Genomic DNA, 26555 nt, shown 5'->3' on the forward strand with positions numbered 1-26555 from the left:
GCAGGAGAGTGGGATGGGGGGAGAGAAAACCTTTTGTAGTGGTAAACACCCATTTTTTCATGCTTTGTGTGTATAAAAAGAGCTTGTGTACTTTCCACAGTATGCATCCGATGAAGTGAGCTGTAGCTCACAAAAGTTTATGCTCAAATAAATTGGTTAGTCTCTAAGGTGCCACAAGTACTCCTTTTCTTTTTGCGAATACAGACTAACACGGCTGTTACTCTGAAACTCTTCTTTTTCTGTCTCCTAAAAGCTGTACCTACGGCTACGTTTTAGTCACAGGTATTTTTAGTAAAAGTCATGGACAGGTCACGGGCAGTAAATAAAAATTAATGGCCCGTGACCTGTCCATGACTTATACTAGATACCCTTGACTAAATCTTAGCGGGGTGGGCATCCTGGGGGCGCTGTGGGTGCTGGGGGGAGGAGCGCAGGGTGGCAGGCTCCCTACTTGACTCCGTGCCTCCCCAGAAGTGGCAACATCCCCCTCCCTCAGCTCCTAGGTGGAGGCGTGGCCAGGCAACTCTGCGCGCTGCCTCTGCCCCGAGTGCCAGCTCTGCAGCTCCCATTGGCCAATGGGATGGTGCCTGCAGGGTGGTGCCTGCAGGGGGAGGCAGTGCGCAGAGCCACACCTCTGCCTAGGAGCCAAGGCCCTGTCACCTCGTCCGGGAGTCCTCCGGGCTAAGCGCCAACTAGAGCCCTTGCCCCCTCCCACTCGCCAGCCCTGAGCCCCCTCCCACACCCAAACTCCAGCTGCTACTGGGGGAGGGAGGCGCGGTGGCCTGAGACTGCCCTAGCAGCAGCTGGTGCGGCTGGCCCAGGGACTGCTTGAGCTGCTTAGGTGGCCCCCGGGCCAGCCACACCAGCTGCTGCAGAAGTCACGGTGGTCATGGAAAGTCACAGAATCTGTGACTTCCATGACCTCCATGACAAACTCTCAGCCTTAGCTATACCAATTTATACTGACATTTCAGTTCTGAGAGTCATCCCACCAGGTTTTAGTTATGCCTACTAGATCATAGTCTGTTATTTAGTACTTTCTGCATGTCTGCCATGCTCCTTGCATTTGTGGATAGAATCTTTAGTACATTAATTCTCTCCTTATTTTTTTTGTATTCTGTTTTATATTAACTCAATTTCTGTCTTATTTTTTATGTTGGATGTACATGACAGAGCGTTTGCTCTTCTCTGGCAGCAACTAAAGCTTTCCCTGGAGAGCATGAGATCAAAAACATCTATTTGTGCAGAATTTAATTTTTCATTTAATAAAAAATAAGTTACTAATTACCTTCCAAGTGAGAGCAGAATGTAAACCAAAGCAGCATTGTCTTTCTGAGCATGCAGACAGAGAGTACCAGTGATCCCATTCGGTGGTTCCCAAACACTTTCATGGTGTAACCCACGTCTTAACAGAGCTACAGAGCCAGATACCCCATTGCTCTGCATACATACATTCATTCACACCAGTGCAGAGTGGGTATGAAATACCATCATTCTCAGCTGGCAGTGTTTTACAGTTCCCACCAGTGAATGACATAGTGCAGGGCAACTGAGAATCAGGCCCACTGCCCCATTGACTACATCCCTTCCCCTTGAAATAACATCAAATAAAATCCCTGTGGGAGCTATATAATTGCTTATATAACACAATAATATTAAGAAAGTATTGAATGTATGTTTAGCTGTCTTTCACTGCAGTATAGCAGGTGGAAGCAAGGGAGAGGAGCCAGCAATGTGCAATTAGCCAGGTCTCTACCAGCAAGTGGTCTGCTGTCCGTAGTTTGTAACCACAACTCTAAACAGTTTCAAGATTCGTACATTTCACTGTTACTGTTCAAATCCATCTGAAGAGCAGTGAAACTCAAGAGTGGTGTTACTTTCATGCTGCTGCTTGGAATGGCAAGGAGCAGCTGCAGGGACAGTGCTGGAGAAGTTTAGAAGGGATGGAGATTACTGAGAGGGGCTGGGGAACAAAGACCTGTTTTCCTCCTCCCCACTAGGAAAGGAAACTCACCCCACTCACAGCATCAGGGAAGCTCGATGGGATAGATAGCGTGGTGGAGACCCTCCTCCCTTACAGCAGCTGCAAGCTGTGGAGAGAGTGTAAGAGACAGGAAGCTCTGCAGTTAGAAATGGGTAGCACTTCATATTTATCAGACCCCATACTTGACAAAGGTTGAGAACAAAGATGAAGTCACAAGCAGAGTCCAGGAATGCCCCCAAACATCCTCCCACCTTTCCCAGAAGCTGGGATTGGCTTGGGACTTCGCTTCTCAGTGGGGAGTTTTCCTTTTAACCTTTGTGGTGGTGGTAACCTCATCGTAATAGCTACATCTGGAAGACAAAACCTACTAAACCAGTGGATAGGCATCTGGTAAAATTTTCATGCATTGTATATTAAAATTATTAACAATTAAAACCTTGTTAATCTTTTAGTGTTTTAGAGTATAGGTTCATCCAGTTTAGGCAGATTGTGGTGTCCCTAAAAAATTGTTGATGCCCACACTTCAATGTTTAGTTTACTACCCGCCCAAGCTGCACGCAGTACGTGCCCGAGCTATTCGTGGCACTTTCCAAATGCTAACCAAAGTAATCCATTATCTGTTCATTGACAACCTGCTTAATCACTTGTCACCCAGTGAAGTTGCTCAACAGGCAAACTGATTATATAATTGCCATATAAACACAGCACACCCACCACCTGAGGTATACGTAGTATTTACATAAGCATTTTGCATGCTAAAATAACTATTTGCTTACATGCCACACACTGAAGAATTGAGTTTCTGCCAGTACAGTCTTTGTCATCAGGTTTTCTCTCTTGTTACTTAGTGAAGTCGCTTGACCAACATTATGAACTTACCTAGTGCAAACAAGGTGGCATAGTTTATTAACTACATAATCATTCTATCATATGCCAGCTGGATCCATGCAGACCAGTTACAAACTGAGGACGAAATCCTGGCCCCATTGAAGTCAAAGGAAGCTTTGCCATTGACTTCAAAGCAACCAGGATTTCATTGTCAGTTTTTTCACACTAGTGCTATGACAAAGATGTCAGGAGTTGTTAATAATCACACAGGAACAGCTAAACTTTGTATAACTTACGTTACAAAAGGACAAAAAAAGAAACAAATCTAAATCTTTTTTGCTGGGAATAGTTTGTTCAAACTCGCTTCACTTTTACTCGTAGCACCTGTCTGCTCAGGGTATAAGGTAAGGGTCGAAAAGGTGTTAAGGTTGTCAGAGAAACAGGTGGTGTTTGCATCCTACCTTAGGCCTCTTCTAACCTAAATTCTGGCTCCATCTCCCAACCAAATGCCAATTGTACCACCTCACCTGTTATGTTAGGTTTTCTTTAATCAGTGGTTCCTGACTCAAGGTTCCTTCACTTTACCCAAGAAAAGAAGAGGGAATCACCACCCCCTTTTTTCTTGGAAACTCGAGATTACCAAAATCTTCATAAGGTAACTCTCTGCTGTGCAGAATCCTTTATAATGTACTGGTGCTTTCCCCATTTTCTAGTCCTTTACTGTCCAGCTCAGATCATCACTGGTTACATTCATATATTAGTGTTTCTGTACCAGCAGGATCCCTCACATTTGCTAAATAGAAAAATTGTTCCAGATTATTTTGGCCTTCTATAAGACTGGACTAACTGATATCATTTTATCAAATTCAGAAACAAGGGAGTCAGCTTCCTTGCACTAAAGCAACTGTGAACCCGAAGCACTGATACAGTGCTGCCCATGAAGGGCAGAGGAAAGCAGCTGGAAAAAATATGTATATATAAAAATATATAGATATATTTCAGTTTCAAATTTTCGTAGTTTTTACTTTAGCCTGCTTTGGGCTCTCTTTAGGAAGGTTTTCCGGGGTTTGCATTTTTCATAGTGGTCAGTATTTCCTTTTTTAGGGAAAATAAAGACTGGCCTACTGAAAACACAGCCCAATTGGCTTAAAATGCTACCATCAGAAGAAGCTGATGACAGATGAGCAAACATATTGCCTTCTCGAGTATCATAACACTGTTGAATCTGTTCAGATGTTGCCATCGGATCATGGGTGGAGTGCTGTAGGGCTTTCCTAACCTCTCCAATAAGTCTGACTCTCAGGCAGATCACAAAGCCTTTAAATAAATTCCAAAGTTGAATGATTGTCCCACCACCAGTAAGGATTTTGCTTCAAAGCAGTCTGAATTGGATCAGGTTTCAAGTATTGCTGCAAAATCTCAAAGTGTTATGCAGGTGCAAAATATTCAGGTCATTGTGGCTTTGAAGCAAGCATTGGCATGTTAAAATGCTTTGGGAGGGATTTTCAAAAACACCTGATTGAGTTAGGAGCACAAGTGTCATTGATTTTCAATTCAGATTTTTTATTCTAATACTTTTGGGCACTTTTGAAAATCTTATTCTTCTCTGGAGCTCATCTTGGACTCTGTGGTAGAGTAGCTTCTTCCCCAAAGGTGGAGAGCAAGGTGTATATCAAGATTGTCAAGCTTTTAATGCCATCTCATATGTTCTTGGCTCCTGTTACAGAACTACAAAATGATGCCTGTGATAATGCCCAAGCCTGTGTGTGTCCATCCACACTCACACATGTAATTATATTTACTTACTCTTCACATTTATAATTAAAAACACCTATTCATAGTCCTGGTCTCTAAAAAACAAGGGTAGAATATTCCAAGATTGGTTTGCAGCTCTTGAACCTTATGTCAAACTTGCAGTGTAACATTAGTCAACAAAGATGTAGCTGAAGAGGCCTTGGTCGTCATCTGAAGTTTGAAGGATCTCTTACTCTGTTGAAACTGAGAGAAGGATTGCTGTTGATTTTGTTGCTGCTGTCTTCTCTGAGTGTAGTAAAATGAAGAACAACAACAACACAGTAATGCCTGTGATATCTAAACATAGGAGCAGGAGTTCTTCTTGTAAAAGCTTGTAACAATTTCAAAGATCTCGTGGTAGACTGTGTTTCTTTCATCTTTTTCTAAAACTTCATCAGTTTTAACACTGAATAGACCATTTCTGTTGAAAGGAAGATCCTCTATTCTAGACTTTGTCTCTACAGGCTGAGAGAGAGCCCTTAGCCACTCATGTTTGCAGAGAGTTATGGAAGAAACAGCCAATCTGGCTGCAGTGTCTGATACATCAAAGTAGCCCCAGATGCATTCTTTGCAACGTTTTGACCTTCTTTTAGGAGGTCATTATCTAGTTTCCATTGATACTCTGGAAGATTTTTGGTGAAAACAGAAATCTTTTCCCAAAGGCAGAATTGGCACTTTGACATGACCTCTTGGTGATTGGTCACTCTAATGTTCAAAGAAGCTGAAAAGAATAATTTATTTTCTAAAGAATCTAACTTTTTACCTTTTCTTTTATAAGGAGTGAAATGTAAATGACCAGTCTTAGATCTTTGGAGTGTTGCTGCTACAAAAAATTAATTAGAATGAACACAAAATCCGGAGAATTCCGCATAAGGCATTGGATATAATTTGTTAACCTTTGAAATTGGCTGACAGGAAGTTGGATTGGACCATACCGATTTAGCTGGTTGCCAAAGTCCTTAAAGTGTTGGTAAAGATACTTTGTTTCTTGTAGTGGTACCGAAGATGTCAAAAACTGGATGGGTGGCTTCCTCTAAAGGCACTGATGGTAACTTCAAAGTTGTCACCATTCTGTCCACTAGTTGTACTCAGAAGGAGATGATGCTGAAACAACACCCACACTCTTGCCGGGGAAAGAATCACCCTCAAACTCTTGCTCTTGTTGCTGAAATTCCACTTGATGGGATGGATCCTCTTCTTCCTCAGAAAGTTTATCAGGTACCAAGTTAGGGGTACACTGCCTGACTATCTGTTCCAAATGTTCAGGATCCAAGTGTCTCGGATCTGTAGATCTAGGTTTTGACTGATCTGGAACTGGGCATCCTGACTTTTGAGAGTAGTAAGGATAACTGGGATTTGGCCAACATGCCCATGGCATCCAAGGTTGCCTGTGCCAACCTTCCCAATCCAGTTTGAGTTCATCTCATTACCTGAGGCAGGGGATGTCTCTGAGTCTCAAACTGAAGCCCCTGCTTTGAAGGAAAAGGATTGATATTTGAAATCATAACCAGATCAAACTCCTCTTCGGAATGTGATCTGATAATGGTACTATAGGTGATATAATGGAAGTTGGAATTTGTAAAAGGGGTAAAGGTGAGAGAGTCTTTCTTGGAGAACTGGTTGGAGTCTTGGGCAGTGGTAGTATGGTCTCTAGAGACATATCCAATACAATGTTCCATATCAGACTTTTCCCTCAGTTGATCTCTTCATTATCTTAATTGGTAAGCTAGTCAGCTCTGAGACACATTGCAGATCTGCATGAACTTGCACCATCACTTTAATAATGGGAACTCAACAAACTGAAGTACTCGTTTCTGATGACTTCTTCGTATCTGAGATTTTAATACAGAGGAGGGTTGTAAGCATCTAGGAGCCAGATCAGATGACTTAGCTGCCAAAAGCTCAGTTGACCTGGAACTGAAGGTTGGTGCCAAGGCAAACGCCTTTACCATACTAGTCTTCTTCAATCTGGAAGTACTTGGAGTCAGGCCTCCTGTCTATTACAGGAGGGGGTGGGGTGAGGTTCTGTGGCCTGAAATGTGCAGCTCAGACTAGATAATCATGATGTTCGCTTCTAACCTTAAAGTTTGAGTCTCTTCCTTCAGATCTCTTCCATACCACCAGTCAAAGCCTCCTGCAATAAGAGAGCTTGGAATCTATTTTTTCTCTCCTTCTGGTCCCAGGGCATGAATGTGCTGCAGGTAGCACAATGCAAAGGAGAATGTTCTTCCCCATGGCACCTGAGAAATCTTGTGTGGGCATTTGAAGCTGGGAAGACTGTGTGGCATGATGTACATCTTTTAAAGCCATGTTTCTTCATCTTCAGATCCACCATCGACACTGGTACTGAGTCCCATGAGTATCTAAAAAGTATCCTAAAAATTTAATCTAACGCTAATAACTATAAACTATAAACTAACTATTCTAAAAGAACAGTGAACTGGAAATGCATTTACCCAGAAGCTATGGATCCAAGAGATCCATGCCTGTCCATCTGCTTCAGTTGAAAGGAACTGAGGCAGCAGATGGCGCTATATCTCCTTTCATAACCTTGCCCTTAGAACATGCTCAGATGTTTAAGGAATGATAGGAGGGGCCTGTGAGCTCTCTAACAGGTACTCCTACCAGAGGGTTCCACTGTCCGAGCTGCACTGCATCCCAAGAGAGTGAATATGCAGAGACTATCCTGAAGAACTCCAGTTACAACAAGTAACCTTCATTTCATAGTTCTAGATGTTATAGAATTTAAAACAGAAATAATCAAAGGAATAAAAATTCAAAAGTCACAGCAACAACTTCCCTCCAGATTGTCCTACCAAACAGCAACTTCCCCAACCAACCATCATAATCCTCAACCTCCCTCCTCCCAAAAGTCTGTGAAAATAGAAAGGCCTTGCAGTGAAATTGTCAGCCTCAAGAATTAGGACACAGAGCTTTCACAGTAACTGGTCCACAATGTTAGAAGGGAGAATCATAGAATATCAGGGTTGGAAAGGACCTCAGGAGGTCATCTAGTCCAACCCCCTGCTCAAAGCATGACCTAATCCCCAACTAAATCATCCCAGCCAGGGCTTTGTCAAGCCTGACCTTAAAAACCTTTAAGGAAGGAGATTTCACCACCTCCCTAGGTAACCCATTCCAGTGCTTCACCACTTTCCTAGTGAAAAAGTTTTTCCTAATATCCAACCTAAATCGCCCCCACTGCAACTTGAGACCATTACTCCTTGTTCTATCATCTGGTGCCACTGAGAACAGTCTAGTTCCATCCTCTTCGGAACCCCCTTTCAGGTAGTTGAAAGCAGTTATTAAATCCACCCTCATTCTTCTCTTCTGCAGACTAAATAATCCCAGTTCCCTCAGCCTCTCCTCATAAATCATGTGCTCCAGCCCCCTAATCATTTTTGTTGCCCTCTTTCCAATTTTTCTACATCTTTCTTGTAGTGTGGGGCCCAAAACTGGACACAGTACTCCAGATGAGGCCTCACCAATGTCGAATAGAGGGAGATGATGACGTCCCTTGATCTGCTGGCAATGCTCCTACTTATACAGCCCAAAATGCCATTAGCCTTGTTGGCAACAAGGGCACACTGTTGACTCATATCCAGCTTCTCAGACACCGTAACCCCTAGGTCCTTTTCTGCAGAACTGCTGCCTAGCCACTCAGTCCCTAGTCTGTAGCAGTGCATGGGATTCTTCCTTCCTAAGTGCAGGACTCTGCATTTGTGTTTGTTGAACCTCATCTGATTTCTTTTGGCCCAATCCTCTAATTTGTCTAGGTCCCTCTCTATCCTGTCCCTACCCTCCAGCATATCAACCAGCGTATCAATCAATCAGTTTAGTGTCATCTGCAAACTTGCTGAGGGTGCAATCCACACCATCCTCCGGGTCATTAATGAAGATATTGAACAAGACCGACCCTTGGGGTACTCTGCTTGATACCGGCTGCCAACTAGACATGGAGCCATTGATCACTACCCGTTGAGCCCGACAATCTAGCCAGCTTTCTATCCACCTTATAGTCCATTCATCCAGCCCATCCTTCTTTAACTTGCTGGCAAGAACACTGTGGGAGATCATATCAAAAGCTTTGCTAAAGTCAAGGAATAACTCATCCACTGCTTTCCCCTCATGCACAGAGCCAGTTATCTCATCATAGAAGGCAATCAGGTTAGTCAGGCATGACTTGCTCTTGGTGAATCCATGCTGACTGTTCCTGATCACTTTCCTCTCCTCGAAGTGCTTCAAAGTGGATTCCTTGAGGACCTGCTCCATGATTTTTCCAGGGACTGAGGTGAGGCTGACTGGCCTGTAGTTCCCTAGATCCTCCTCCTTCCCTTTTTTAAAGATGGACACTACATTAGCCTTTTTCCAGTCATCCAGAACCTCGTCAGATCGCCATGAGTTCTCAAAGATAATGGCCAATGGCTCTGCAATCACATCCGCCAACTATTTTAGCACCCTCGGATGCAGTGCGTCCGGCCCCATGGACTTGTGCTCGTCCAGCTTTTCTAAATAGTCCTGAACCACTTCTTTCTCCACAGAGCGCTGGTCACCTCCTCTTCATACTGTGCTATCAGGATGATGACAAATGTCAGCAACTTTAGTCAGTAACAAAACACATTTCTTGTAACTTGCTTTTCCCTCAACATAGCAGTGATATAAATATCAATATGGAAACATCAAGCCAAACCAAAACAATGTCCTGAAAATTAAACTTCTCAATCAGGCCTGATCTCTGTTACTCTTTATATCTCTGCTTGGGCTCTCCTTCTCCACCTCTACAGAGATCAAAGGGCATAATCTCCTACAACCAATCATATCCTCTACACCACCACATCCCCTGCTGGTGACAATATTGTTCAAACCTCTTGGCCACTTGATATTGGTGACTGAAGAGTAGTGACATCCAGGGCAGGCTACAAGGGCCATTTAACTTAATATACCACCTTCAGATAGAATCCTCCCGCTCTTCCATCCATACACACCAAAATGCCTTCTCCCGAGATATGATTTTTTTCATCCCATGTCCACCGTAGCTGAAAAATTTAATCCCTCAGCATTAGTCTCATCTTCAGCTGTCTGTGAGAGAACTCTTCATTTACTTTTGTATTTTAAAATCATGTTGTATGGTTAGGCTCAGGAAGGCAGGAGACCTGGAACTTCTCGGTGTGGGTAATATAGAGCACTCTGTCTCCCAAATTGCTTACACTGAGTAAAAATTACATAGAAAGTACAGTATATCATAGTTATTTATATTATGTGTTATGTGTTCTACATACCAACATAAGGCAGACTATCCTTTAAGTATTCTACTCTAAGCCCTACTTTCATGCCTAGTCAGCATGTTTCAGTCTTGTACAACAGCTGCTGAAGCTCTGTTGACTTTTCAGCCTATCACCTGTGCATCTTGTTAAACATTTGTAAATCTAATACAGTAGATTGTTTGACTGCAACCTGATAAAGGCACATCCACTTAAATAAGACACGTGCTGCAGAACAGATTCAATGCCATATAATTTAGTTACCCTGAGCAATTAATATACCCTCTGCACATTCATTTAAATAAGCAGGACACCTGTTGCTTGCAAGAGCTGCAATTTCAGTAGCTTGAATTGATGACTGGGAGCATAAACCTTCAATTGTGTGTGGCCATCAGTTCAATGTAAAGTTGTTAAATAAATCACTCTGACCTTAGTATAGTTCCTAAATATTTAACACTCTTTTTAAACAGTTAATGCAGTAAAGTATTCCCACCACAATACACTTGTATGAGTTTCTGATGTGAAATGATCGCTAAATTGTAATATTTATCCCTATGCCACATTATATCCCAGGTACCACCAAAAACAGCTCAGGGAATAATTTGACCACTGATGTGTACCAGTTGCTCTCGGTCAGGCTGAAAGTCCTTCCTGGCAGGTACTGGTGTGTAGCCTCCTGGTGCCAAGGCCTGAGGTCTGAGTTGTGGATCTTGGGGGAGTGGGGTCATGAGGAGGCTCTCTTGTCCCTTCCAGGCCTTCAGCAGGTTAATGTTATACACCTAAGCATTCCTTTTCCTGGGTTGCCGTATCTCGTAATCAACCTCCCCTTCCTTGAAGGGGCCATGTGATAGAGCTGACTTCTGTAGAACTTACACGGATGTAAGCTCAAAAGCTTGTCTCTCTCACCAACAGAAGTTGGTCCAATTAAAAATATTACCTTACCCACCTTGTCTCCCTATTATCCTGGGACCAACACACATATAACAACACTGCCTATACCACTTTGTCAATTATGTGGGCAGACTTCTGTGCCCATATGAAGCTCTATGATATCAGTGAGGCTCTGCACAGGTGCATCAGTCCATCAATGCAGGATCGGGGCCTTGGTTTCCAGTGTACATCAGTTAAAAGGATTATGCCTCACAATAAATAAGCAAATTAATTAATGTGTGCGAGAACATGCACATCGTTGTGCATGTGGACATGTTTGTGAGGGACAATCACTAAACTAATAGAGTATTAAAACCAGGAGGGACCATTTGACATTGTTTTCTAATCTCCATAATCATTGTATAAAGTGGTGTGGGCTTAAAAGGGAGCTAGGCAAGAGAGAAAGGGGCATTGTCTGGATAGGGGTGGCTTCAAAGATATTTTGGGGAAATTGGCTTCACAAATGGTGAATGTAATAAACTTTCACTTCTTGAAATCTTACTTTTAAAAGATGGTGTAGGAAAAGTAAGGAATGTTTGGTGGATTCATTCTAATTCCTAGTGGGCATTGTCCACATCATATCTCCACTGCACGGAGAGCACGATATGGCAGGATTTGTTGCTATCGTCTGTGAGCCAGTTGCTACAATATTAAGGGTTATTGCAGTTCAAGTCTGAGGTGCATTGGCAGCACTGTGAAGGAAAGCTGCACCTAATATAAAACTTTCTCTCTGGGCCTTGTTTGCCCTTGTAGAACAAAAGGTCTGACCATCTAAAGAGTCTGATGACATGCCAGGGAGGATTGCACAACCGAGCTATGCTGAAACATTTTGAGAACTTTTGCAAAACTTTATAGTTTTATGACCATAAATTAAAAAACCTAAATGATTTGTGGAAATCCTAACTAACACTTTAAAAACCTTCCAACCAATAATCTAGAAAGTTAAGTCTATACAACTGCCAAATGTACTTTAAAGTTTAGAAGTGACTTCTAGTGATGGCTTGTTAACTTTAACAAATGCAAATGGCTACATTTTCTAATTATTACTTAAAAGAAAAACAGGGAGAGTTTACACAATAGAGGTTCTTTTCCTATTCCCAAATTAATTGCTTTGAAATCTCTCACAGATTACATCAGTGTCTTACTTGCATTCGTGTTGCAAGATGGCGTCTATTGTATATCATTAGTGATGCATTAAATTAGTTGTTTACATTATAAAATCTAAACATACTAGAATCTTTTGTGTTTGTCTTCAAAGATTCCTGTTCTAATAAAGCCTTCTGAAACAAGTAAAGTTGTCTTTTTTGTTTAGTTAATGCATCAGTGGAGAACCTAAAGATTTGTAGCTTCTAGCCATCCCTCTCCATGGTTAGTAGAGTGTGAGGAAATTGTGTTTGAGAGCATACAACTCTTCACTTAAAATAGAAAGTAATAGTTTTAAATTAATTACATTACACTTAGAGACGATAACATCTGAGCAAAGGAGGTAAAGGACCTGATTTTAATTTGTCCAGTTCTCACAAGATGTTTTGCATTAGTGTGTCTCTGACTTTAAGAAGAAACTACAGTTGCCCCCAAACTTTTATAGATAGTGGGCTGAGAATGCAAACCTGCTGCTGGACTTGTATTCTTTCTGAGTATTATGTTCCTTTCCCCATGGCAGTCACACATATTAAGTTTCAGGTGCTAAAAGATCAACATCACGTAATGAACATTTCAGTTGAAAATTTAAACAAACTCTGCAATCGGGACACCTGACTTTATCATTCAATGCAAAAGTTTACAGCGACATACTGAAAAGGAAAAAATAAAGTACATTACAGTTAACATCTGGAATGTGGTTGGGGTTCTGCATCAGTACATGGGGAGAAGGGGAGTAAGGAGACTCCACACTGAATGAGCGGGGAGGGGGTAGAGCCATAACTCCATAAAAGCCTTCTGCAGCAGCCTGCAGAACTGCCTTATCATGAAGAGAAGTATGCACCACAGCACTTGTGGGATGTAGTAGTAAGGGAGCTACGCTGCCTCATGGAAATCCTACTGAGTCAGTGTGGCTCTCCACCAGCCCCAGAGCAGGCCAGTACTTGATTGTGTGATTGAGCCCTCAATAGACTTTTCAGTACAGCATGTGTCAGTTGTTCAATAAGAGAAATTAATGTGCTAACACATACTTCAGGGCATGTTGTCTCTACCGTGCAAAATTGGTCTTTGAGTTTACTTACCAGGTGCGAAATCTACTTGCCTGTCTTCACCATGATGATAACGATAAAGTCATGTTTACTTGTCTGTCAAAAAAAATGACTTGCTTTAAGCCAGGAGACAAGTCAAATTGTCAAGGCTGTGTTTTATATAAAGAGGTGTCACTGAATGCCAGAAGAGCAAGCTAAGCTTTGATCTCAAAAGCAGAATATCCTGTGTTCACTAAGGTATGTCTTTCAGAAAAACAAGCCAACAGGTTTGTGTACCTATGTGGACTGTGGAAATACTACAGCATGCAGTGTGTTAAAGTATTATAAGGGGAAAAACTAACAAAGTAAGTTATAGAGTGAAGCGAACAGTATTGAAACTAATGCAAAAGCAGGAAGTATGGAACTTGAGGAAAGTGTAAAAGAACATAAGGAACATCTGGAGTGAGGGTTTGAACTGGGGAATAACCTGTAATAAACCAACAATGCTATAGTACAAGGCAATGTGATTAAAATGTGCTGAAGACAGCTTGGAAAAGCACTTTGTTTTGGAACAAAGTTATGATTAGATGAAACAAAAATTAGTAGATTCCTCTCAGACTTAAAGATTTGTGTGTGAAGGAGAGAATGAGAAGCATAACAAAAAAGCCTTATTGCACAGCCTTCAGGTTGTAGTGTTAAGACTCTCTTCTTAAAGTGCTGAAACAAGTTTTGGAACATCAGTGGTGTAATGGAGAGTGCGTACACAATGGGATAATAATAGTACACAGGTAATTTTAGCACAGAAAATGATTTAGTTGTGAAGTTTCAAAAATACACAGAACAAAGCACAAATGAAAACATATGCAGACCTTGAGGAAAAGGCAAAGGGTCACATTTTCAGAAGTGCCCTCTGATTCTGGACATCCAGCTTGACCCATTGGTCCTGATTTTCAGAAGCACTGAGCACCCACAGCTCTCAGCATCTTCAGATGTAGGTGCTCAGCACTTCTAAAATTTAGACCCTGAGTGTCTCAAATTGGTACCCAGAATGAAAGTCTACTTTTAAAATTTGATCTAAGTGTCCTGATCCTGGGAATATTTACATATGTGTATAACTTTATGCATGTGAATAGTTCTACTGGACTTAATGAGGACTGGTCTACATAGATTTACACAATTACAGGTGCAAGATAAATCAACATAAGCCAGGCTTAAACTTTAAATGTAAAGAGTACACACACAAAGTTGCACTGTGTGTGTTTAACATGATGCCTTTGATTAAAACCATGCAATTTTTGTACATAGACCAGGCCTAAGGGCCTCCCACAGTGTCACACAGACCAAAATGCAGTACTATAGTCTTCCGTGAGGATGACTGGGAAACTGCAGATTCCAGGCAATAATACTAATAATTCATACTCTGAATCTCCATTGGTTCACTTTTATTTTCTTCTGATAATTCTTGTTTTTTTAATCGGGCAGATGGTATTGCCACTTGCTGGCCTGAGGAAACTAAAGAGGAAATTTGTGTTAATGGTTTAAAAAAAGACAAGGGGGAAGGCATGGAAAGGTAGCGGTAAATTGATTGAAGACAAAAGGAGGTCACTGCCTGTCACACTTGAGAACAGGCTAAACTGTAGCCTTAAGAGGCACACTGCCTCCTTATGCTCCCCTTGGGGAGGTGTACTAAGAGCTTGATCTAGACCTACGTTCATTTGATAATTGAATAGTGAGCTACCCAAGAGCCATTGAGAGCCATTGAGATGGCACATTGTATGGACGAGGCCAGCCTTAGCAGCTCTTGGAAGATGCACTGGTTTTAGGAACTATGGGGGCAGAAGTAGTGTCAAATCCCATTTTTCTCCAGCAGACAAAGAATACAATGGAAACTGCAGGTGTGCACACTCAGACCTTTTCTATAGTGGTTTTTTGGCACTGGTGTAGTACCCCAGTGTAGCTATAGTGATTCAGAGATTTTGAGGACAGAAATGTAGTCTGATGATCATGTAGGCTGATTTTCTGCATAACATAGGCCATAGAATTTCACCCACTAATTCCAGCATCAAACCTACAACTTCTGATGGAGCTAGAGAATCTTTTTTAGGATGACATCCAGTCTTGATTTAAAGACTTCGCATAACTAGGTAAGTTGTTCCAATGGTTAATTATCCTGTTAAAACTTGTACCTTATTTCTAGTCTGAATTTGTGTAGCTTCAGGTTCAATTGATTAGCTCTTGTTGTGCTTCAGTCTGCTAGATTAAAGAGCCCTCTAGTATCAGAATTCTTTTCCTCATTTTAACTTCATTCTCTCAATGTAAGGAAGATTTTCCATACTTCGTATCATCCTTGTAGGTCTTTTCTGAACTCTTTCCAATTTATCAATGTCCTTTTAAAAGAGTAGATTCCAGAACTGACACAGTATTCCAGCAATGGTCTCACTAATGTCTCATACAGTGATGATAACACCTCCCCACTTCTACTTGATAGTCCTCTGCTTAAACTTCCAAGGATCACATTTGCTCTCTTTGCTATGGCATCACTCTGCAAACACATGTGCAATTGATTATTCATGCAAGCCCTGATGATGAGGTGCTATACCCATCTAAGATAGAGCTAGCACCAGTGCAGTTCACCCCAATGAAAGCTCCAGGTTGCACCATGGCAGTGTGTCAGCATCAGATGTTTGCACTAGTATACCTACATCACCATAGATTCAGGGTCTTTGTGGGTGAGAACAGAGTGCAACGAGGATTTATAGCATACGTTGGAAGTAGAAAATCTTTACATTTAAGGTGCAAAGATCAGCTTACCCTAAAACTACTTTTCTTGGTCATGATCTGTTTCAATTCAGTTGTTGGAAATACATTTTAAAATTTTAATCTGCTGGGTTTGTTATGTTACACCCTGATCCTACAAAGTGCAGATACTGAATACTACCTGAATGTGACTGAGCACCCACTCAGCACTGCTCAGTCAGTACGCAGCATCTGGCAGGATCATCCGTTAGTGAGCTCTGCTTTTGTGATTTAGAAAATATAGTTTAATATACTTTAAAGGGACTTTTTGTACAGGAATGTATTTATGTTCCCTGAATACGTCTGCCTATATATTTTACCATTTGATGTCTTATGTGTAACTGTCAAAACTGACTTCAGATAACATATTTTAGAAACATTCTACATCCTGATCCTGCAAACGCCTACACATGGGAGCAACATTATGCTTCTGAGTGATCCCACTGAAAAAAATCAATTTATCATTCCAGCTGCATGCCAAAATTCTTTCACGCTGTTGGATAGCATGAAATTGAAGCTGTAATTCCTGTCACCCTCAATTTAAAAACACATTACCTGAAAGCAAAGACTTGTTTGATTACTGATGTTTCAAATAGTATTTAATGAATATGTCTCACCTACATATATTACCTACACTTTAATGTGTGTTACGGAAACATTTATGCATGTACTTAATTTGATTCCAATGGGACTACTTGTGTATAATGTTACTCACATACCTAGTGTTTCCAAGATCTGGGCTATACTGTGTGTCTCTCTGTATTTATCCAGATACTTTAATAGGCCTGTCACTGTAGTATATCCTGTATAATGAATAGTGTGTGTATATGAGATATATAATTGAATAACATTTTAAAATTGGGGAATATAGTGAATAATTTGATTTTGATGTGGACTTCTATTAATACAAATGGTCTTTCTGCTGAAATCTGAGACGATCTCTTTGTGTAGTCTTACATTGTGGTAATTCAAGTTACAGCACAGGTGGTACACATAGTTTACTGATGTTACAGATAGTATTTAAACAAGTCTTTGCTCCAAGGTAGTATATCATAAGTTTTTAAATTGAGGGTGTCAGGAACTACTGCTGCACTTTCATGTTATTCAACTATGTGGAAAAATTTTGACATAGAGTTGGCGTGACGAAACTGAAAAAGTTTTACTTTCTAACTTCACTTGACATGAGATTCAGAGGCATTTGGAAATTATGAAATTGAACAGTATGTTTGGAGAATTTAACTTCCTTGGGGAGCTTGCTTACAAAGGTTTGATATGAAGGAACTTATGATCTGAAAACACTGCAGCAAAGCTGTGACTTTTTTTTGTTTGGTGAGTTTCTTTTTATGTTTGATTTGTGAGTTATGCAGGAATGGTGCCGTTCTTGCTGTAGGAATGAAACTGCAGATATCATGCATATTGCTGATAATGTGCTCTAATTGTTTTACAAAACAGATATTCCATAGGAGATTGATATTCTATAAATACAAAGGATGAGGTCAGAAAATTAAAAAAAATAACAGCAAGAAGTTTAAAATGTAAATGAGCAACACAGGTTTGAATGAATAAATTAGCTCAAATTGTAAATAATTCAATTTATCCAAGTTCATTAAGTGTGTTAGAAAATTTTACTGGTTTGTCACTTACTTTTGACCCAGACTCCATGTAGTAAAAGAAAAAGAATCTCAGTCTCTTTTTATGTGTGATGTTTGACACTGATGTCATTCAAAAAACATAGGCATGTGTATTTATACACTTTATTAAGGTGACAAATTGTATGTAATTTTAAATTTAGAAATTTAGAAAAGTACCTAATTTCAGTTGCAAAAATACTGTTGAAAATGGTGAATCAAGATTATTTAGAATACGTTAAATGGGAAGTTATTTTTCTCCCTGAAAATGGCTTTGGAGAGAGTTCTTAAAATGCTGTGTTTAATTGTTTTGATGGAGATGCATTCCCTCAGTGAGAATATTTTTCCTACCTTCTTGTTTATATTAAGGTTAGGCTGATTATTGCCACAAAATATATAATTTCTGTTCTAATGCAGGATTATTATTGAGCAATGACTAATAACAAGAACCTGCAATATAACAGCAATGTATAAATATGCCATAAACCAGGGAATGATAGCATAGTGTTTGCTGTGCTCATCTGCAGCAATAACAAAGGATTAAATGCTTTATAACTCCGGCACTACAGTTCTCATACTTTCTGTGTTCCTGTAAGTAGGCAGGGTAGAAGATGGTTAAGAGCAAATATAAAATTCAATAATCACATTAGAGATATGTGAGTTATTAGACAATCAATAAGATAAGATTTGTATGAGCAAAACTATTGTGCTGTGCAGACGGTGGGTGATTTCTGTTAAATAAGAGGATTATGGGGGGAAAGGATTGTGTTCATGATTGAGACACCTGTTGAGAAAATAGGCAACTATTGACAAGTCTGATTCATGACTGAGTGACTGCTCTGCTGGTCTTCACATGATCCCCACAGAGAGATCTTCGACCGCCTGCTAAACAAGGTCTGTTTGAAGTTTCTTTTTAACATTTCCAAGACGTTAATTCAGCAGGACATCTCCGTTGGGATTCCCAATGTCACCAAATCAGCAGCTGTTGAAATCCATTCACTTCAGCATTAAATGTTTGTATAGGTTTTTTTTTCTTTTATTTGTGACAACAGCAAAGTAAATAGAATCCTAAAATTTCTGCACTATTCGACTTTTACATGTGTGAAAAGTTTCTGATTGCAATTGTGGTCCGCAGGCACAATGTTCATTTGTAGGAAACAATGCCAATCTGTGTAGTTTATAGTCATGTGCTAGAAAGAAATTTTATTTCTTTTAAAAAAAACCCAGTCATTCTCTATTGCTTTTTTCCTTATAGAAACATTCAGATAATTTTTGTGGATATAGTCACACTGGTGTAAAAGATGATTTTTAAACTAAATTGTCTTAGTTGTTTTCAATAGATGTTACCAGAAAGTTAGATTTTAAAAAACTATTATTGAATTTCTTGTCTTATCCTCTTTTATGGTCCAGATAATCAATGAATACTGAGTCTTGGGGGAAAAACCTTTCTCTACCTGACTTACATTTTCCTATGAAATCATTTGTGTGGTTTGGGGAAACGGGAATGTGAGACATACTAACACTTTTCAAAGCTTACTTTGATATTTAAGTAATTTTCTTTTCTTGATCATCTTAAGAAAGGTATGATGTATGTTGTTAGGTGTAACTAGAAACTCGACGTCTTTCACTAGCTGCAGTCTTAAATATGAGACCCACTGGCTGCATATAAAGACACTCCTGGTTTGAGCTAAGTTTCTTTTTTGTTTACTGAACTTGTTGAGATTTAAGTGTATTTTTACAAGTTCATTAATGTATTCCATTCTTTCTGATGTATTTTTTCCCAGTATTATCAGATTTCATTACGTGGGATGAATTATCAAATCAACCCATTATACAGCAAAGCAGCATTAAGTCTGTCTGGAATTTGTTCTTGCTTCAGTTTACAGGAGAATATTGTGTAAATCAGGCGCTCGGGTTTCAGTGGGAGGCACGGGGTTGCACAGCATCCATTTGTCAAGTTGATTGCACCTCAGTGAGGTTGCATTAACTCGTCTTTGAACACAAGTGAAATCCTATGCGAAGCTCCCCTTTCTGTCATTTACACTAACATCCATCCTCTTAAAGAAAGGCCTCAGAGAAAAACAAAGTGATGGCACAATATAATCAGTCACTCAAGTTGTCTGTCATGTGTTTTCTTAAGGAAATGACTTTTAAGTTAGTGGAGCAGAAAATTGTAGAAAATTAGCAAAAGGTTGTTCTAAGAAGTAGGAGGAATTTTAAAAAATTGCAGATGTATGTGGAGAAGTTCTCACACACAGCATGTAAGAATGCATCTGTTTCTGCTATATAATTCTCCTCTCCTTCCAGCTGTTGTAGTTCAGTGTTAGTGCAATATCAACATAACTGATATTTAGTAATATTACTATAATTAGTTGAATTCCTGTTATGACACCTACTTTCTGAGTAAACTTGAACTGGGTCGTCAGCGAATGCACGGCTACAAGCTGGTATACCGATTTTCTGGTTTTCTATTGTGAGTCTGTTTTAAAGTGCTGAACATCCAAGTCATTTGCACTGTCTCATATATTATGAAAGTTGCATGTGTATCTCAAAATTGTTAAGCCAGAAAGTGCATTAAATTTAGATAGAGCACAGTTGTAAAGAACTATATTAGTGTGCAGTTAATTATTTGAAGATCATGGGCCTGATTCTTTTCTCTCTTACACCAACGTAAATGACAGAAGAATCAGGATGCATATTTTTGGAAAGAGAGGAAGTTTGGTCTTTTTTCTTCTATTTTATTAAGGTTCTTGACCTGTACCCATCACCGTAGTATCTGGGCTTGTCCATACACAAACTGGAACCAAAATAACTAAACAGGCTTTAGTTCACATCTTTAGTTATTTTGGTGCAAGTCTGTGTGTGGATTTTTTTTTTTTGATTAAGAATGTCCTATTTTGATTTAACCTAAATCTGTAAAAAAATTGATTTAGGAGAAGTTGAAATAGGACGTTCTTAATCAGAAATAAGAGTGACCATCACATGCAGACTTGCACCAAAATAATTAAAATTGCGAATTAAAAGTAATGTAATTATTTTGGTTCCAGTTCATGTGTAGACAAGCCCTTTAAGTGCCTTCCAGACATGCATTAAATGATGTGGCTAGCGCCTGTCAAATGTGGTTCTTTCCTTCTTTCTCTCTTCCTTTCCCCAGGGGGGAAATTACATGTGGCTTTTTTTTCTGTATTTTGGTCTAGGGGTTAAAGCACAGTATGGGGAATTAGGAGAACTACGTTCTGTTCCAGGTTTTGCCACAGGCATTTTGTGTGATGGTCCTTAGTCTCTTTCTGCCTCCATTTCCCCACCTGTAAGATAGGGATAATATCTACCTTACAGAGAAGTGAGTCTTACTCAGCTGATGTTTGTTAAAGTTCTTTGGGAACCAAGAATGGAAGGCATTGTGGGAGTACAAAATATTACTATTATTGATGTATATAGAATTTTTGACATGCTACATTGGTATGATTTGGAAGGGAGAGAAGAAGGAAGTGTGGACAAGAGGGGAAGTAACTGGTTTAACTATTGTTATGTGAAGCAAATTTTTGTCATTACCATTTTCTTTGTGAAATAAATAGGCTGAGATTTCTTTTAAATGCTTGGTTTGCATTAGCAGTCACAAGGTTAATTTTTTGGAAAAGCTAAATTGGAAGGTTTATTATTGTGATTTCCACTTAATATTTCAATCAATAAATGACATTTTTTAAATTAAAAGCTTTTCATGTAACCCCCTAAGAGAAGGATTATGGCCTGGCAATCCTGCAAACACATGAATAACATTACTCATCTGAATAGTCCTACTAACTTCAATAGAACAACTCACACTTAAAAGTTAAACATGCACTTGTTTGCCAAATTAGGTTCTAAGTAATTAGATCTATGCTTCTCTTCAGAAAATAAGTCTTAAAAAACTTCAGTACAAAATTCTTTTTAACTACAGCTGTTTAAAACTATGTAAATAGTCATTGTGAAAACTGTCCATGTCTCTGCTGTTTATAGATGTTAACTGGCCTGCTTATTCACCTCATGCTTCACCAAAACACATCATTTGAGGTTGTGATATGAAGATAATACTGGCCAAATACTACTCTTCTTTTCCCTTTAAAACGTATGTGAACATTTGGAATTTGTGAGCTTCTGAGAGGCCTCATAGATCAATCTTGATTAGTTTATTTTTCTTCGTAAAGATTTTGATAGCCTGGTAAAGCTTTTGTTTGAAAGAGTATTCCTTGCTTCCTCTGTTGAGGGATGAAATATTGTTGCACCCAGCTCTCCACTGAAATAGTGAAAAACAATTTAGGCAACTGAATCTTTGATGGGGGGAACTTAGATTGAAAAGTCTGGCGTTTAATTGCCCCTTTTCTCATAATTCTTCTAAATTTAACTTCAAAGGTGATTAAAAAAGTTATGACTTAATTGTATAGCCTCATTCAGTCATTATAATTTTGCCTTAGAGCAATTTATTAGATCCTTATTTCCCTGAACCAGCAAAGATGATAATACTGAAATCCGTATTAGCTAAATGTCTTTTCAAGATTAATGTGGTGATCTGGATATAGATTTTTACATGCACTTTTTTCAGCTTTAATATCTGTGTTACAGATGGGGCTTATAACTATATATAGTTGATAGAAATCTGTGTATTTTGAATTTACTGGTCAAAGAGCTGATACTGTTAGATTTGTGATCCAAGATTGTTCTATAAAATATACGTAATTGGAAAATTTACATCTGCAAGGGAAAATAATAGAAGTGCATTTCTCTCTCTCTCTCTCTCTCTCTCTCTCTTTTTTTTTGTACTGCTTTCTTAGATGTTTTTCTCCTGAGTTGATAATAGCAAAACTCGAATTCAGAGGAAGTATTGTCCAATGGCTAGGGCATTAGCATAGTACATGGGAGACCTGGCTTCAAGATACTGATTTACCACAAATTTCTTATAGGGTGGTCTCTGTGTAGCTTGAAAATTTGTCTCTTTCACCAATAGAAGTTAGTTCAATAAAAGATATTACTTCACCCACTTTGTGTCTCCAATTTTTTGAGACCAACATGGCTACAAACAAATTTCTTACGTAACATTGGACAAGTCACTTAGCCTCTCTCTAAAATGGGGATTACACTATGTGATGGGGTATACAAACCCGAAAATGGGTCAGAAGGGGTTAAAGGACTGTACTGGGCCCAGGTAGACCTGCCCCTCCAGCCCTGCAGAGCATGCTGCAACTGGAGACAAGATTGGAAAGGGAGCAACCCAGTTCAGAAGGGCGAAGGCAGCACAAGGAAGACAGACTCCTGTCAAAGGTGCCAGAGACGTCTCCTTGAAGGAATAGGGCTGTATACTGACCCTGGTTTGGGCTGATAGTGGTTTCTTTTTAAATTATTATTTATTATTATTTACTATTATTACCCTATCTGGTATCAGAAGCTGAGGGAGAAAAGCATCAGTAAGAAGTGACCCAAGGAGGGTAACTCAGCGGGCCCCCTTGGAGGCCAAACACTGCTGACCCTCATGGGGCCCTGGGTTGGAGCATGGTTGGAGCAGCTGGGCCTGGGCTCCCGTATCACTACTCCCCCTACTAGTGGGTTGGTACTAACCATTAGGCCACCCAGCCCACCAAGGACCCTCTTACATTTGTTGGAGAACGTGGGAGCGTTAGTGTCCCAGGCCTGATGATGGCCAAAAAAGAGAAAACAGACACACACACACAACCAGGGATGGATATCGAGAGCTGCTAAAATGGCATCTCAAAACCCACCAGTAACAGCTACAACAGAGCCAGCTGCTCCAGCTGCTTGCCACCTACACAGCAACAACAGCAGCCGCAACAGCTGATTTAGGAGACGGCAGAGGAACAGCAGGAACAGGAGCAGTGGCTCATCCAGCAGGTGGTGTCGCTCCTACAAACAGGGGTATGCATACCCCCACGGGCACGCGGAGGCCTTGAAGGGGGCACATCAACTCATCTAGATATTCTCCTAATTTTACAACAGGCTACATAAAAAGCACTAGCGAAGTCAGTACAAACTAAAATTTCATACAGACAATGACCTGTTTATGCTGCTCTACAGACTATACGCTGAAATGTAAGTACAATATTTATAGTCCAGTTCATTTATATGGTAAAAATGAGAAAGTCAGCAATTGTTCAGTAACAGTATGCAGTAACAGGTGGGGGAGGTTTAGATTGGATATTAGGAAAAACTTTTTCACTAAGAGGGTGGTGAAACACTGGAATGTGTTACCTAGGGAGGTGGTAGAATCTCCTTCCTTAGAGGTTTTTAAGGTCAGGCTTGACAAAGCCCTGGCTGGGATGATTTAACTGGGAATTGGTCCTGCTTTGAGCAGGGGGTTGGACTAGATGACCTCCTGAGGTCCCTTCCAACCCTGATATTCTATGATTCTATGATTCTATGACACTTGTGTTTTTATGTCTGATTTTGTAAGCAAGTAGTTTTTAAGTGAGTTGAAATTTGGGGGTACGCAAGACAAATCAGACTCCTGAAAGGGGTACAGTAGTCTGGAAAAGTTGAGAGCCACTGACCTAGAGCCTGTCCATCGGGGGCAGGAGGGGGGGATGCCAGTTCAACCCCACCTGTTCCAGTAAAGCTGACCAAATGGGGCTTGTGCACAACCCCAGATATTCCTTGTCACACTTTGGAGTGCATGGCTGTTGCATCCTGATGGCCTAAAGAGAGCTGGGCCACCCTATTGGCCCCTTACTTGACCAGACTGGCCCAGGCTACAGAATGAGATCTTGATGCATTGACTGTCCTAGACTACATACACGTCAAAGCAGCCATCTTAGATGCCTTCAGCATCTCACCAGAAACCTACTGATAACAGTTCTGCCTTGAGAAATTCTCCCAGGTGTGTGGCCACAGGCAGTTACTCAGAGCTTGAAGGAACACTGCTGGCAATAGCTCAAGCCAGGGGTCATACCAGGATTCAAGTGGTGGAAAAGATCAATTCACCCAAATCCTTCCAGTGGGAGGACACTAGTGTTGGTGAGATATCGTCCGGAAGCATTGGCAGAGGCAGTATCATTGGCAGAGAACTACCGGATGTCCCTCAGGCTAGAAGCTAAAACACCAAAAGTCATTCCTGGGCTCCCCAAGTCTACATGGAGCACCAATACCCAAACACTGACAAGGGTAATTGAGGGAACTTGGATGCACAAACCTAGTGGGAGGGGGCACAAAAGCAAAGAGAGGAACCTGACGGTCCATCTCTGCTGACCAGGAGGGGCCCCGCCTGGCTTGGCTGAGCGATCTTATCAAAACAGATTCTCTACCTTGGGAGAACCTACCAAGAAATCAACTCCTCCCACCAGCAGCTATGTTGCATGTGGCCAGCAAGTACATTTCAGAAAGGACTGCCCATTCATGCTGTAATTACGGTCAGGCCTGGACAGCCAAGAACAGGGCTAGAAAGAGGGGGCCTTAGGAAAATGTTGGTCCCAATACAAATGGATGTAGTAGCTGTACAAGGGCTGATAGACTCACTATAGTCAGACCTTAGTTTGGAAGAGACTGGTGGGGACCAGAGGTAAAGCTAGGGACATAATCTACCTCCAGTGTATCTGTGGGTACATGTGACCCTGTCCAATGAGAGAGGTATGACTAACCGTGCAAGAACATGTGGAAACGGTACAGGTTGGCGTGGCAAAAGACCTGGCTTATCCAGTCATGCTTTGGCTAAGAGGTCGAAGGGTGACAGAGTGCTTCCATGGAGAAAGCAGAGCCAGAAGACCCAGGAAGGTGGAAATGGCCACAGTGGCTGAGAGGGAGCCTTGGGAACAGGGGGGCTCAAAGGAAGATGAAGACCCAGGAGAAGGACCATCTTCATGAGTGAAAGACCCGCTGCCTGAATCCGACTGGGGCATAGAGACTCACCACCACTCATCACCTAGATTTGTTGTCAAATGTATGTGTGGGGGTGGGGTTGTGGAAAAACAAAGAAACACCCCCTTCCTGAACAAAGTTTATGAACAGCTCATCTGTGCAGATGGTAAAGCAGTTGAAACAGTGGACCCATTTTGAACTAATAGGGGAGAAAGCGTACCAGGCAATGAAGGATCCTAGGACTGGAGAGGTAAGAATGCAATTCCTAGTACTGAGGAAGTTCTGAAGGCAGATACTACAAGTGGCCCGTACAGTTCCATGTGGGGGACACTTGGTGGGAGAGAAGATGCTTGGAAGGGTGACCCTGAGGTTCTACTGGCCTGTTGTGTACCCAGAGGTGTGAGACTATTGCGCCTCGTGCCTGAAATGCCAGTGCATGGACCAGAGAAAGGTCCTGAAACTCCCCTTGGTACTGTAACCCATTGTGGGAGTGCCCTTTAAGCGAATAGTTGTAGACATGGTGGGTCCATTGGAGAAGTCTGCAGCAGGGCACAAATATGTACTGGTAATCTTGGACTATGCCACCAGAAACCTCGAGGCCATTCCCCTCTGGTCAGCAATAGTAGCTGTCATTGCTAGTGAACTCATAAAAATATTTGCCTGGGTGGGGATCCCTAGAAAAATATTGACAGACCAAGGGATGAATTTCACCTATGCATCTTACTGAAGGCCAGCTCCTTAAGGATGTCAGTGTATCACCCCCAGATCGATGGGCTGGTCAAACAGTTTAACAAAACGTTGAAGAACATGTTGAAAAAGTTTGTGACCACTGAACCCTGACACTGGGACTGCCTGATCCCCCTTCTCTTGTTCACTATTTGTGAGGTGCTCCAGGCATCTACAGGGTTCTCCCCATTTGAATTATTATATGGGAAGCAACCCGGGGGGATTCTGACCTCCTTTGGGAAGAGCAAAGCACCAGGACAACAATGTAGTGAGGTATTTTATACAGCTGTAGGAGAAATTGAAGAAACTGGGGGAGTTCACAAGAGAAAACCTACAGAAAGGCACAACACACCCAGGAACAAGCCTATAACAAAGGGACCACACTATGTATGTTCCAGCTCAGAGACCAAGTGTTACAGCTGCTACAAACTTCAGAATCCAAGTTGTTGGCTCACTGGCAAGGCTCCTTCAAGGTGGTGAGATGGATTGGGGAGATCATCCAGCAACTCAGGAAAAGAAAGTCTACCCAGATGTATCACATCAACCTGTTGAAAGCCTGGAAAGGACAAGAGGGCCTCCTTGCCACCCCATTCCTCCCAATCCA

The 26555-nt window shown here is 40.9% G+C and overlaps 1 protein-coding gene across 20 annotated transcripts in view; it reads left to right on the top strand.

Moving 5' to 3' along the window:
• STAU2 (staufen double-stranded RNA binding protein 2) overlaps window positions 1-26555 on the top strand; it is a 225159-nt gene that overhangs the window by 144991 nt on the left and 53613 nt on the right. The window contains exon 15 of one of the 20 annotated variants that reach the window (XM_078851513.1): window positions 22198-22227. The exons of the other annotated variants lie outside the window; for them this stretch is intronic. Coding sequence (XP_078707639.1) covers window positions 22198-22212 — 15 coding nt within the window. The 3' untranslated portion in view covers window positions 22213-22227. Of the gene's footprint in view, window positions 1-22197; window positions 22228-26555 lie in introns of those variants that run through there. 20 annotated transcript variants of the gene reach the window in all.

The sequence above is a fragment of the Lepidochelys kempii genome, chromosome 2, assembly GCF_965140285.1.
Source record: "Lepidochelys kempii isolate rLepKem1 chromosome 2, rLepKem1.hap1, whole genome shotgun sequence".
Taxonomy (NCBI): Eukaryota; Metazoa; Chordata; order Testudines; family Cheloniidae; genus Lepidochelys; species Lepidochelys kempii.